Source organism: Lineus longissimus, chromosome 14 (assembly GCF_910592395.1).
Source record: "Lineus longissimus chromosome 14, tnLinLong1.2, whole genome shotgun sequence".
Taxonomy (NCBI): Eukaryota; Metazoa; Nemertea; class Pilidiophora; order Heteronemertea; family Lineidae; genus Lineus; species Lineus longissimus.
This window is the reverse complement of record NC_088321.1, coordinates 8,710,518-8,725,295: the sequence shown is the minus strand read 5'-3', so window position 1 is coordinate 8,725,295 and position 14,778 is coordinate 8,710,518. Positions and strand designations below refer to the sequence as shown.

Below are 14,778 nucleotides of genomic sequence, written 5' to 3'. Positions count from 1 at the left end.
ATGCCTTTCGGCAGATATTTGAAGCGCCTTGCGGCAGATATTTGTAGCCTTGCGGCAGATATTTGATAACGCTCTCCGGGAATGGAAAGCAGTAAAACGAGTAAGCACACCTTACTCTGAATGTGGGAACAGCAAGAGCTTTCCTGGACTTGAAATGTGCCAACGACTCCTCTTGCAATAACCAACAACAGTATATCTGTAAAAAAAGATAAGAGAAATTAACCCCGACTGAATAAAAAAGGGTGACATAGACGGGGAAATGTACACCACCGGATACAGTCTGTGCTTGACCAGGCATCGGTCAGATGATATCCTGAACAAGGCATCTATGGAAGCAAATCCAGAAAGAGACTTAACCTTTGAAGGGCACACTTATTACTCAGTGAAAAGTCAGTCCTGTGGGCTGTTTTCCAATTCAAAATAAAAGTGTAACCTCTTTAAATTAGTCTCACAGACTGAACCATAACACTCAACAGCCAACCGTGCCCACATGATGTGAGCCGAGAGCTGGGCTTAAAGATGAGCGAGTGGTGTACTACATTTTGGAAATTGTCTATCGTCTACGACATGTGACAGAACAGGATCTAGTGGACTTAATGATGAGGTACTATCAAATAAGGTGTCCATCAATTGAATCATGAGGGCCTGTTGAGTTATCCTCTTAGGCTATCGTTTTTGTCTTTTTTTACAGCCAACAGTACAACCATGCACAGCGCAGTGTAGACAGTACAGGATTGCAAACCAAAAACATGAGCATTGCTGCCTAACGAAACTGCAGTGGAATTCATACTACGATGTATAATGTGACTTTCAAAATAATTTTTTTCCCGGCCAATGACCAGATAGGGAGAAAACAAACGTAAATGGCGAGATTTGTTGCAAAATTGCCAACCACAACAACTCGGGGACCGTAGCCAAAATGGCCGACGGCGAATTCTCCGGTAGCTCGCGCAGTCCATAAACAAGCATCAATTTTACCAACTTTGGGTGCAAGCTTGGTCATCAAAGTTACAGAACTGTTAGAAATACATCTTAACAACATAAATATACAGTTAAAAGTGCATAAAAATCCCGTTTCAACCTCCGGGCGCTACCTTTTTTTCTCCGCCAGACTTCGGACCCTACCGGTCGTTATTTAGTGCGACCGCCACCAGAGTGTTTATCAAGATCTTTCGCCGTTTTAATTGCGCGTTTTAGGCAGATTAATCAATTATTACATGCATGCATTATATATCACCGAAATGATAATTGCGTAGGCTATTTGAAACTAAGTTCAGATATTATTTTCGATCTTTGAACTGAATTAAGGCGAGTGATTCTTGACACCCGGTCGACAAATCAGGACTTGCAAAATTCACGTGAGATCGCTTGCATCATCGGCACGTTTGAAAGCCGAATTTCACAAATTCCACAAATATTTATCACATACTATATGTATCACCACAAAGGTAACTCTCTAGACTATTTGAAACCAAGTTCAGATACTTATTTTCACAAAACTTCGAAGCTATGCAAGCGATTTTTCAGTGGTAGAGATCGACGGAAACAAATTTCTCGCTCTAAAATGACATGAGACGAGCAGTGAGCACCAACTTTCGCTAATTTGTGCACAAAATTTCCGCAATATTATAAAAAACTATTGATAAATCTGAATTATATAGACTCTTTGCAGTACCTTCACAAATTTCAGTTACATGGTCATGTTGATTAAAAGAGTATCAACCGATTGAACATGAGAAAGTTCACTCACCTTCATTGAAGCAGAGACTACCGCCATTTTTAAATGGTGGCATCTCTTCTATCGATGGGCCAATCAGCGGCACTGCTTGCAAAAAAGTTGAGCCACCGCCAAATTTGAAATCGCCAAAATTCAGTCAATGTGCCTGTAGCGCCAACTGGCGGTGAAAACTATATTAATTCCATTAAAAGTAAAAAATGAAAAAATATTCAAAAATATTCAGCCATATTTGAAATCAATATTTGCTCTGTGGACCGAGGTAAAAAGGGAAAGAAATCTAAACGCGAAATGACCTCATTCTCTTAATATAGGTCGGATCGCGCTGATTTTTCATTTTTTGAGTTCACCTTGGGCAACTCCTAATTTAGCACCGTCAACGAAGTGGCTGGGCTTTCCCGGTCAGAAATGTCCAATTTTGTCCACAGATGGGTCCCTAGATGGATGGATGGATGGATTGCAGGACGGACACCATTTGAACAGCTATTCTACTAGCTCCGCTGACTTTGTCAGCTGAGCTAAAAACCAAATTTGACCAAAAGTAGTGCCCTTAATAGAGAGGGTTTCTGAATAAAGAGGTGGCCGCAAAGGGAGGTTCTACTGTAGTCCAAAATGAAACCACTATCTGTCTTAGATTGAGATCAAAGGCAGATAGATACATCTGACAAACAGATGGTCATCACAAACGTCAAAATGAATATTGCCGATATAATGAGTTAATGTGGCATTGCTGGTCATTTCCGGTAATGATAATAACAACGTTGTTTATGACTCATGTGTTGGCAAACAGCCAATTACTGCTGACTCACAAGGGCCTTATTGAGGTAACATCATGGCAAACATGGAAATACTCACTTTTCATTTGAGGTTCCATGAAGTCAGGAAAACAGCTAATATATTGACATGAAAACGACCACAACGCAAAGTTTCCTTCACTCATTTTTACAAACACAACTTCTATCTGGGTGGATTAGAAACCCTTTTCATTGGAGAAATAAACAAAAACTAGAATTGTCATTTGAGTCTTAGCAGACTCTGGAGTCTCCGCCTCATTGTAGGGGTATTGTTCGCATTGTGAATGGAAGGGGGATTGAGAAATTGTCTGGGTGAGAGTGGATGTTGGGATAAGACGATCGATTCGGTTGATTGGAGGGGAAAAAGACGAAATAATGTGGTCTTAGTGGTAGGGAGGGGGTTGAGAGTGATATAAATTTATGTTCTGAAGAATTATGGGACAATTGTTTAGTTTTGTTGCAAGAGCGGGGAGGGGTGAAGGGGGAGACCGAATTATGTCGTCTTTTTCATAAGGACATTTTGAGATGAGCCCTTGAGGAAGTTGAATGTGCGCTTCGTATGAATGGAAGGAATGAATGAATAAATATAAATGAATAATATTAATTTTGTTTATTGATTGCTGGTGTATTTCAAGCAATATATATCATTGACAATAGTTATGATTGCGATTAGGTTTGCAGTATACTCATCCCGAAAATGGTTGGGTGGCTTTTATTGTTTTTATTGCCATTTGGTTGAAATGGCCCGTTTGTTGTTATGCTGCGTTCCAACGACAACTTCCTGTTTGCTTGGCGTGGCTGGTGACGATGACGATGACGACGTTTTCTTCGAAGGGGTAGTGTGATTTGAGCTTGTGGACGATCTCTTCAAGGGTGATGGGGATGATGTCATTGAAGTTGGTGATGAAGTTTACTTTGAAGGGGTGGTGTAATTTGTGGTTGTGGAGTACGTTATCTTCAAGGGTAAAGCTGATGATGATGATGATGATGGCGGCGATGACATGGTTACTGCAAGAGGTAAATAAAGATATGAGCCACAGGCCGACTTAAATTCGCCACATACTGTGGAAAGTGCTATAGATCCACGTCGGTAGGCCTACAGCACATTTTCACCGAATAACGTGGACTAACTATACGTCCAGGAACTAAAAATGCTCTCCGACCAAAATCCAGTGCATGGATGATCAGCCGTGAATGCACACAGCCATGCATGTTGACAAAAACAAAACAAAAACATCGCACTTTCACTTCAGCGGAGCGATGGTTTATGTGCGAAATATGACTGATCAAGGCAACATAAAGTGTCCAGAAGGGAAGAACACATTCTTGAAACTCAGCCGCTTTAATTCACTGCCGTTTTTTCTTATTTCATAGCCCATAAACTCCAAATATTATATTATATTTACCGGTATTATAGAAAAATGCTTCGATGGTGTAGACTAGTCCCTGGTCTTTATCCGTTACGTTCCTCCATATGTGCAGCCAATATGTAATACACATAACGCGGGGCACCAGTCATCGTGCCGGTATGGCGAGGTTTATTGGTTAAAAATTTACATGTATTGCGCTATGCATGCCCATAGCACTTTCGCGGCTGTAACCCAGATTGACTTCTTAGTTCATGGACACCTTCGTTTCATCGATGTTTTGCAATGCATTGCCGTGTTCATGTACATATGAAGCTTTCACCTGGAGACGAGAGTTTGCTGGAATAATTTCTTGAGGAGAATAACTTGAGGAGAATAATACCCTAGTACAAAAGTCTCAGCCGATGGCGGAGACTAATTATCACAGATAAATATGTGATCAAACTACAGTGGAACCTCCCTTAGCGGACACCTCTCTATTAAGGACACTAGTTTTGGTCCCAAATTGGTTGTTTCCATTCAATTTGACCTCTCTATTCAGGACACCTCTCTAATAAGGACAGCACTTCTCAGTCCCGAGGGTGTTCTTAATAGAGATGTTCTACTGAATATGAAACCCCTTATGTCTTCACGAATCTATGGTCGTTGGAACAAATTGTGCATTTGAGAACTGTAGTTGTACCTGGGGACGGGAGAAAAGCCAAGGTACGTGACATAACAGATGGTCACCACCTGGTCAAGTTCACAACAAACCCCACCTCAAACACCTCCCTAATCACAACCAAAATCTTCCGATGCACCTATTACCCCAATTGGTACAATTCGGCTAATATGGAGCATACAGTCCTTCTCGCAAACGAACCCGACCCGGCAAACATGACCCTAGGCCGTAATTGGCAGCTCATAAAAACACCACATAACTTGACATAACTATGCTGTGTTTCGCAAACACCATCATTTTTGCGAAATCAATATTTCTTGAATTTCTAAGTTGCTCTGGCTCATTTTTTTGTATCATAATTCAGAGTGACAGTGAATAATCCTAATAATTACAGTTGAGACTCCCTTTGCGGACACCTCTGTTTGTAGGACACCCTCCCCACAAAAGAAACAGATTTTGTTCCAGAATTCAGCCGTTTCTGTTCATTTTGACAACTATAGTCAGAGCATCTCTCTAAAGGTGGATTCATACTCCGACGCACGACCATCGCCGGCGTCGAACGCAGCGTCCTGCGTCGGTCGCCTATGCCATCGCATGATGAATGCTCACGCGATTATACCATTCTGCCACGTCAAAATGGAGGAGGAGGATGCACTGCTTATTTTAAATGTCCAGGCAATGGCTGTCCTCTACAGGATGCGAAGGAAACGCCACCGACGAGATATGTATGTGAGGGAGATATTCGCTCGGCGGTGGGAACAAGGGGACTTTAACAATCTAGTCCGCGAGATGGAACTCGGTGACCACACCTACTTTTTCAAGTATCTGCGCCTTACCCCACCATTGCTAGAAGAGCTGCTCCAGCTTGTAGGCCCATCGCTTCAGCACCATCACACCCACAGGACACCCATAGACCCAAAGCAACGTCTTGTTCTTACTTTGAGGTAAGTTACTTTTCAATAACCGATTAAATGAATTTATTCCGTGCATCCTTATTTTCCTCTGAAGAATCACATTTTATGGGTAATATAATAATGTCCACCTTCTTTTATTTCAGGTATCTCGCCTCTGGGGACTCAATCGACTCAAAATGACGGAAAAATGCAAGTCTCATAAACAAAGTGAATAAACAACTGGGAGATATTCACTGTCTTTGCCAAGAGCTGCTCCAATTGCCCGCCACGCATTTTCCTTCTTCAGGCTGTCCTTGTTGTCGGATCTGGAAATGTCATAAAGACATTTGTAACGTTTTACTTCACATATTAGTAGCTCTTCTGCGTCCGACATTTTAACTTCGTTATGTGAGGAAGCTCAAGCGTAAAACGACGTAATCAATTCCCATTCCCCGTCTTTCCAGTTTGAACTAGGCGCCTTTGAAAATATGCATAAACATGAGTCCTTGGTCCCATGACCAGAAAAGTGATCATTCATTGGTACGACGCCGCGATCGGACGCAGACAGTTCAAATTTGTTGAACTCTTTAATATCGCACGCCGACCGAACGCGCGTCCGGACGCCGATGGCCATCGCCGTCGCACGCGAAAGTATGAATCAACACGACGACGTCGGCGTCGAGAATTTGATCGTGCGTCGGTCGCGCGTCGGAGTATGAACTAGGCTTAAGAAGGACAACATTTGTCAGTCCCAAGGGTGTAAGTTATGGGGCTGGCAATGGCTGCCCTTTGAGGCCTCTAATCAACAGCAGAAGTCAGAACAAAATTTCTGGATTGTGCAACTGTGTTCGCATGCACATTGACAAGTAACCAAGGTAACCATGTCGTAACCAAGGTAACCATGCCGTAACCATGCCGTAACCAAGGTAACCATGCCACAACCAAGGTAACCATGCTGTAACCAAGGCAACCATGCCGTAACCATGGGACATGTGTAACTGGATATTTAGTTTGAACTGAGGTCTCGTTAGGGAGTTTTTCGCAAATGTACGCAATGATGACGTGCCCCATTAACAGGACGTAACATCTATTTTAAAATGCGTTTCCAAAGTGAATGCATGAGGACAACCCATTTGTGTTGTATATCACTGGTAACGCCCGATTCCATTGATTCTGCAGGATGTTAAATCGGGCATTTTATTTGTTTGAATAAATCATAAGCGTCACATTTGCTCCTAGCTCTGTTCACCATCACAAATGGCAATATTGCCAATTGGGCCGGACAATCACGAAAACCCCCAAATATTATACATTTCTTCCTGAATAATTCTTCCAGTGACCATTCTCCTATGAAAGACAGTTGGTTACACAACACAAAAATAAAAAAAAAACGAGGGTCAACCATTGAACTTTTGAGATATGTTGAATTTTGCACAAATCAGGTCGAGTTGCCAGCTATGACTAACTTGAAAGTGTTCCTCCGACCATAAAGAAATGTATTTTTTTTGAAACGTGTCTGTTATTTTCTGAATTCGCACAAAATCCCCGAGTTGAAAACGAAAATTGACACCGGTGGTTGGGAATTGGTCGCCATATAATTTTTTCCACAACTGTTTTTCATTGCTCTTATTGAGGGGCTATTCCTAATATTCGGTGTCTTTTCCCGTTATAGGCGCTCACCATGCGGTCTAAGACGTCCAAATAATGAAACGTATTCCATTTGTGAAAATATTTAAACGAGCGATTTAATATCGTACGGTTGAACCTCTCGACCAAACTAGCCTTTTTATCGCTATAAACCGAATAGAGTGTAATACCATATTTATTGAACAGAGCCTTCACATGAAAGTTATAAAATTCTTTCCCCTGGTCCGTATGAACCTTATTCGGGTAAACTTTCTCGAATAAAGTTTCAAACGCGTTGGCTATAGTCTGCCCACGTTTATTTAACAGGGGAAGGGCGTATCCTTGTCTACTAAACACATCTATGACTGTCAATAAATATTGATAGCCTCTGTTATATCTAGCAATATTTTGCAAAATTATCAAATCCGCCTGCCAAATGTCATTGATTCCTCGAGCATATTTGGTGCTTTGGAATTCATCCAGGTTAACCCTTTAGCTACTACGGATCCTACAATTTTCTACCTGCTGCTCACTGAAGTTTTAAAGCCAAATCATGATTTTGACCAGGTAAAGAACTTTTGAAAAAAGAGATACAAAAAGTTGTATTTCATGCACTACAAGTGATATTTATTTGGTAGAATACATTCATATCTACACGATCTTAGGCAATTTTAGTTGAATTAACCCTCCACGAACCAGAATTAACCCACCATCTTCAAATCTAAAATTTCAGCACAAACACCTCTTTTTATGGATAGAAATGACCAAAAATGTCTATGTATCACCACAGAATGTCATATATTGATGGGTTACTGGCAAAACAAATCGATCTTCCACTAATAACTTGCTATTTATGCACTTTTACTGACTTTTTTTAGGTGATAAACACGCACAGTGTATAAGCATGTACATTTACATGTAAGACTACTGTAGTGACCAAGCGGTATCATGCATCGGCTCTCGGCCTATATTACGCCCTGTGTTCGTACTTTATGAATGTCCACACCATCATATTCCAATTGTCCAGTCTCCTAACAATCTTTTGAAAGTAGTTAGATGAAAATCTGTCCAGTTTTGGTTCCACAATGGCCCAATTTGTGTCACGAAATTTTCGATCATAATCCAACATGGCGGCATTTTCACCAAAGTTCAAGATGTTCATTCAAAGCTATTTTTCTCTATGAAAATACATTGTAGCACACCTAGAAACGAGTTTTAAATGAATTATAAGGTAGGCAACCATGTCCCCATGGTGTTATTAGTGAATTATGTGCATTGGTACAGGCGCAGTGGTAGATTTAAACAGGGGCGGCTACGGGCGGATCAGTAGCTAAAGGGTTAAGAAACATTGTACATGTATAGTATATAGGTCAAACCAAAGTTGGTTACAGTGTGTCAGACATGTCAATCAGATTGCTTGCTACAAACTTATTTAATTGACGTCCTGATTTGACTTCATGATCAGGTTGCAGTTCTTTGATACAGAATACCATACGCAACAAGTGCACTTGTCTCGGGTCAGCATGGTCTGGAATAAGCCATGTCACCTGCAGGTTATTTAGGTCATTTATAATCAAACGAGCCGGGCGTTCAGTGTTAGTCTCGTGCGTAACCCATGATTCTAGCATTAGTGCAACTCACGATGTATACACGTGGGAAGGAACGGAATAAACGGAGACTACAACAGCTCTTCTATTCTCTGTACGTCCGCCTTCTATACAACGATATATAGTGCAAAGCGTGTAGTGGAAAGGCCAGCAGCAGGGATGAACGCGGCAGAAGTTTCATTCATGCACGCAAACACCGCATGTTTTTTTGGGAATACCTCGAATGACGTCATGTATTTTGAAATTTAGCGCCCTTAAATAAAGATCGAGGGCTTTCCGGTGATAAGCGGATGAACCACCAATGCACTTTTCTGGCATCCGCCATTTTTTCTCGATTTCATTTTTCGCTCGGGATTTTATTACCAAATTGGACAGGTTAGAATAATCGATTCGAGACTTTAGACCTGCATATTAGAAGTCTTCAACTTTGTAATCATTTAGTTTTAGCTTATGTGGGATCAAGCACTATACATCCGTGCGCCTGAACAAATTTTATTGCAGGTTCGTACGTTGGTAGAGAAAAAGATACTACGCGTCATCTATGTACATGCAGCTGTATGTAAACTCCGTCTTCGGGGTGATCAGGTTATCCTACATGATTTTCAGCGTACTACTTTCCAAATGGTTTCAACGATAGAAAGACTGTATGCGATAAGCTTCGCTGACAATTAAAAATTGCTAGCGAAGCTAAAAAGTCACTAAAAAACAGGATATTGCACTTTTTACCTATTTTAGTTTTGGCCTCCTGGTGGCCAAGTTGAGTACCAGATCAGATCGAAATTCGCTGTCCGAGGTAACATGACGTAGGGAGTCATGTGTACCAAATTTCAAGTTCATAGCTTTAGTGGTTAAGAAACGTGCCATAGTTACAATCAAACGATCAATTTAGGCCATTTGACCTCTGTGACCTTGAAAAGCAGGTCAAATCAAAAACTCATATGATATGTGATGTATCCTTGCTAGGAGAACCTACCATAAAAATGTTATTGAAAATGAATCACTAATAAGCGAGATATCACACTTTCTAGGTTTTCACTTTTGGCCCCCTGGTGGCCAAGTCGAGAATCAGACCGGACTCAAATCAGGGTCAGAGGTCAGCTGACCTAGGGGGTCCTTTGTACAAAGTCTCAAGTTCATAGCCTTAGGGGTTACCAAACGTTCCATAGTTACGCTCAAATGGCCAATTTACGCCATTTGACCTCTGTGACCTTGACAAGTATGTCAAATCAAAAACCCGTATCATATGTGATGTATCCTTACTAGGAGTATCTACCATAAAATGTTTACCAAAAGCTAGTCGGTAATAAGTGATTATGGCACTATTCTAATTTTTGGTTTTGGCCCTCTGGTTGCCAAGTTAAGTATCAGACCGGACCGAAAATCAGTGTCACAGGTCATCTGACCTAGGGGGTCGTGTGTACCAAGTTTAAAATTCATAGCTTTAGTGGTTAAGAAACGTGCCATAGTTACACACAAACGGCCAATTCACACCATTTGACCTCTGTGACCTTGAAAATAAGGTCAAATCAAAAACCCCTAAGATATGTGATGTATCCTTGCTCTGAGTACGTACCATAAAGTAAAATTGAAAACAAGGCACTATTAAGCGAGATATTGCACTTCTTACTTTTTTTAGTTTTGGCCCCCTGGTGGCCACGTCGAGAATCAGATTAGACCGAAATTTGGTGGCAGAGGTAATATGATGTAGGGAGTCATGTGTACCAAATTTCAAGTTCATAGCTTTATTGGTAAAGAAACGTGCCACAGTTACGCTCAAATGGCCAATTTACGCCATTTGACCTATGTGACCTTGACAAGTACGTCAAATCAAAAGCCCGTATCATATGTGATGCATCCTTGCTAAGAGTATCTACCATAAAATTTTTACCAAAAACTAATCAGTAATAAGTGAGATATCACACTATTTATGTTTTCAGTTTTGGCCCCCTAGTGGCCAAGTCAAGAATCAGACAGGACCGAAACTCAGTGTCAAAGGTCATTTGACCTAGGGGGTCATGCAAACAAAGTTTTGAGTCCATAGCCCTTGCGGTTAAGAAACGTGCCACTATTTTAGAAATAGGATACGACGGACAACGATGACGACGACGACGGACACTGCGGTGATGTATAGACTCCCCTACGGTGAGCCAAAAAGTCCCTAATGAAACCTGATTCAAGAAATATTTTACAGAACGTGAATCTTCAAGATAGAAACTGGAAAAGCGTTTTGTGCAAATGAAGGAAACCGAAAGGCAAATCGAATAAGTTGAATTTCAACATTAATTTTCCCAGAAGAAAAGATTTGGAAAGCTCTCAATGAACACTTTTCAGTGGTACCATTTGTACACTTTGTGATGGTACCATTTGCAAACTTACCACATGACCATTCAACAGAAAGCTCCTCATGAGCAAGTTCTGATGGTACCAATTTCAGACCTTTTCACATTAATCTTCATTAGAAAATTCTTTATGAGTACTTTCTACTGATCTGACCATTCATTGAAAAGCGCCTGATCAGCACTTTTTGATAGTACCAAAGTTCACCTGGAATTGACATGGCGATTCATTCGAAAGCCCTTGTGAACACTTTTTAGTGGTACCATTTGTCTAACAATTAACTTTTTAGAAGTAAACATATTTCTATATGAAAATTTCTTCTCAAAATAGCTGGACCTAAGAGCCAGTTCATTGCAAAGCTAATCTTCCTCCAACATCATAATCCTTATTATTTATTCCTCAACTTTCAGAGGGGTCAAACACAGCAAGGTGTGCCATCAACCTTACATCAGATTACTAGGGACTAGGTAAGCCCTTTTGTAACCCTTTATCCAACCTAGTGTCTAGAGGGACAAATATACAACAATTTTACATAATGTTACGAAGGAATTAACAGTTGTACATAATGAATGCTCACTTGGGCTAAATGGGAGGTTTATTGCCCGTTATTGCATCATACACTATGAAAGGCAACAGTATGTTATGCAATTATAATGAAACTCGTTAAGACATGCGCGGGAATAACACTGAACAACTCCACGAAACAGGATCGACTTTGCAACATTGGCTGATATTTATAAAAGACTTCATGCACATTTACAATAGCCATCTCTGTAGAAAACTGTAGTAAAAGCATTTACTAGTCTTTATAAATCACTTCACTACTATAATGGACGTAGAGCTGAAATAGTTTGTCACACATCTCCTCCGTCAGTTCCGATTGGATGACCTCGAAACTTTTCCTGAAAGTCGTGGTTGATATGGAGATGGTCCTCGCCGGGTTAAATGGGTAAACTTTGCAGCGATCTCCGCGAAAAAGGATTTGATGTTCTTTCTATATATGGGCATACTCATTAACATAAGGGGCCTTTTCAGCAGGTCTGATTTGCATATGGGGTCATCTATTAAATCAAAAGTGTGGGATTATACAAACATAAGCCGGGAAAGTATTGGGGCCACTATATGTTTAAAGCATTCATCCATTTCCGCAATTTTCCCCCTTTATTTTGGTCATACTCTTTCACCTTACATTGTTAATCGCTCTTAATTTTTCTATTACCGTTTGGGAATTCATCAGGTGATTCACGTCACATAATAACAAAACCGCCTCACCCGACCCAAGCACTGGGCGCAAAGTAGCGCACAGCTCCCTATATGAATACCCGGGGCAAATATAAAATATAATATAAATCCCGATTAAAATTTCTTTACTGCAATAAAAACAGGCTAACCACTGCAGATTAACAAGTAAGTGAGTGTTCTGGAACGAGTGGAGTCCAACACAACCCCCAGACATATCATTTCATTTCACCCAAATTTCCCCGACCCCACAGTATGCCAACACCCTAAAACAACCCGCGCCACGGGTATAATGCTAGTATTAGCCAATTTCTCACTAAACCTCCCACAACGCTTACAGGAAAAAACTTGATAAATGAAATGGTCCAGGGACCGTGTGCTCATCTCGGGTAATTTAATGCTTGTCACTTGCAGTGGATATGGGGAAAACTGTTTCTGGCTAGTTTCACCAGTTTTGATTCCATTGAATTATATTATTCTTCTCGCCTCAATGGCACATAAGAAAATTACATGAATTTAAGGGTTACTGAAGAGTGTACATGTCACACGGAAATTGGCTGACATCTGTTCAACAGTTTAGGAGTAATAGGACTTTGTTGGATTTTCAATATGGGGCCATATTTGTAATGGGATTAGACTGAAAATTAGGGGTATTGATAAGAGTACATAGATACATAATCACATGAAGTTTGGTTGCAATCCGATCATTAGTTTGAGAGTAATAGGGCTTTGTTTAATTTTCAAGATGGCCACCTGGCGGCCATATTGGTAGATGATTTAACTGAAAATCAGGGATGTTGTAGAGAGTACATAGATGTCACTTAACCTTATTAGATACACCCACTATAAAAGTTTCGTCACTCTACGTACAACCATTTGCTTCAAAAAGGCAAAACCAATTTCCAAGATGGAGGCCAAAAAGTAGGTCATATCGCGGAAAAAAAAGAAATCTGGGCATATTACCCAAAACTACTATTATACCAAGAAACGTGCTCCGCTAACAGACGACGACGGACGCCACGATATTGTATAAGCTCCCCAACATAATTTTACGATCACCCCACTCTGTGAGCACAAATTACTGAATTTTAGACCAAATTTCAGCAGTTAAGAGAGTTGTTACCCAATCCTCCAACCAGTTAGAACAGGATGACATAACACCACGAACCAGGCCCATTGACTTCTTACCCTTTATCTCAGTAAAGTGTCAACAGGCTGATGAATAACCCATTTCTGTCAATACCACAACACCTCAGGGGTGGATTTACAGGGCTCATGGAGTGCTCGCCTCCTTTTCGGCAGATATCATTGATTTTTAAGGCCACCTCGCCCCAAAAAGCAAATACCTACTGCAAATTTTAGCCCTAAGAATTTGCAAATTTGTCGCCGAAATTTGTAAATTTTTCTAGGGGAGTGCCACCAGAGCCAGTTCATTTCCAAGATTGCCCGTGATTTCTTGCTGGCTGGGGTCGTGCCCCAGGCTGGGGGTCGTGCCCCCCCCCCCCAACATACACCTAACCAAATTTCTGGTTCTCCCACTGCACATAAAATAACTTTTCAAAATAAATGAGAAGACACAAGTCTCCAAGTCTTCATCGAAACATGCCTCAGATCCCAATGGAGGAGCACAACCAGTGGAGATGGAAAGAGGATATGGGAATGGCATCGCAAGACATGGGAAGGAAATGGGAGATATGTGAAGAACTTCGGAAGGACGTGGGAAGACATGGCAAGGACATGGGAAGATATGGGAAAGATATGAGAAGGGCATGGGGAGACACAGGAAGATATGGGAAGATATGGGAAAGATATGAGAAGGACATAGGGAAGGACATGGGAGATATGGGAGATATGGGAAGAACTATGGAAGAACGCGGGAAGATATGGGAAGGACATGGGAAGGACTTGGGAAGGATGTGGAATGGAAATAAAAAGCTATGCATGAATATTGATTGAGATGTAGGAAAACACCAAAAAAGAAAAGAGAAAATTTAAAACGTCTACTCACGTAGATTATTAAACTGATGACGAACGCTGTTGTTCAGGAGGATGATCGGACCGATCTTTGTCTCTGAGCCGATAATGTTATAGTACAACTTGTAGCCAAGAATCTTTCCCTTGCCGGGAGTCCACGAGACCATAACGCTTGTTGGGCTGATAGGGACCAACTGCATCTCTGGAGGCTGCGGTGCTGCAAGGGAGAAAACATAATGTAGGTGGAAACATGGGAAGTCAGAGGACAAAACATACAGAGTGACATTGAAGGATATATAGACTTATTATACATCAACAGTAAGAGTTTGGGTAGCTGATTACAATGATGTCAAGTTTTATTGGATAAGGTGAGCAGAATTTTGTTAATGTTTTGTTGAATATTAGCATTGGTTCAGAAAATCGCCCGGGAATTGCTGACTGCGTCGGAAAAAAAGGCACCTAATTCCTGAAGAGTTAATCGTGTCGTGGGGAAATGTGGCGTTAGTATTAGAACTCTGTCATTAGAAAAAAATAACATTGCCTGT

The 14,778-nt window shown here is 41.0% G+C and overlaps 1 protein-coding gene across 1 annotated transcript in view; it reads right to left on the bottom strand.

The window, feature by feature from the left end:
• The window catches only part of LOC135499100 (protogenin-like), a 139,758-nt gene that overhangs the window by 32,392 nt on the left and 92,588 nt on the right, over positions 1 to 14,778 (bottom strand). The window contains exon 12 of the mRNA XM_064789760.1: positions 14,268 to 14,450. Coding sequence (XP_064645830.1) covers positions 14,268 to 14,450 — 183 coding nt within the window. The remainder of the gene's footprint in view (positions 1 to 14,267; positions 14,451 to 14,778) is intronic.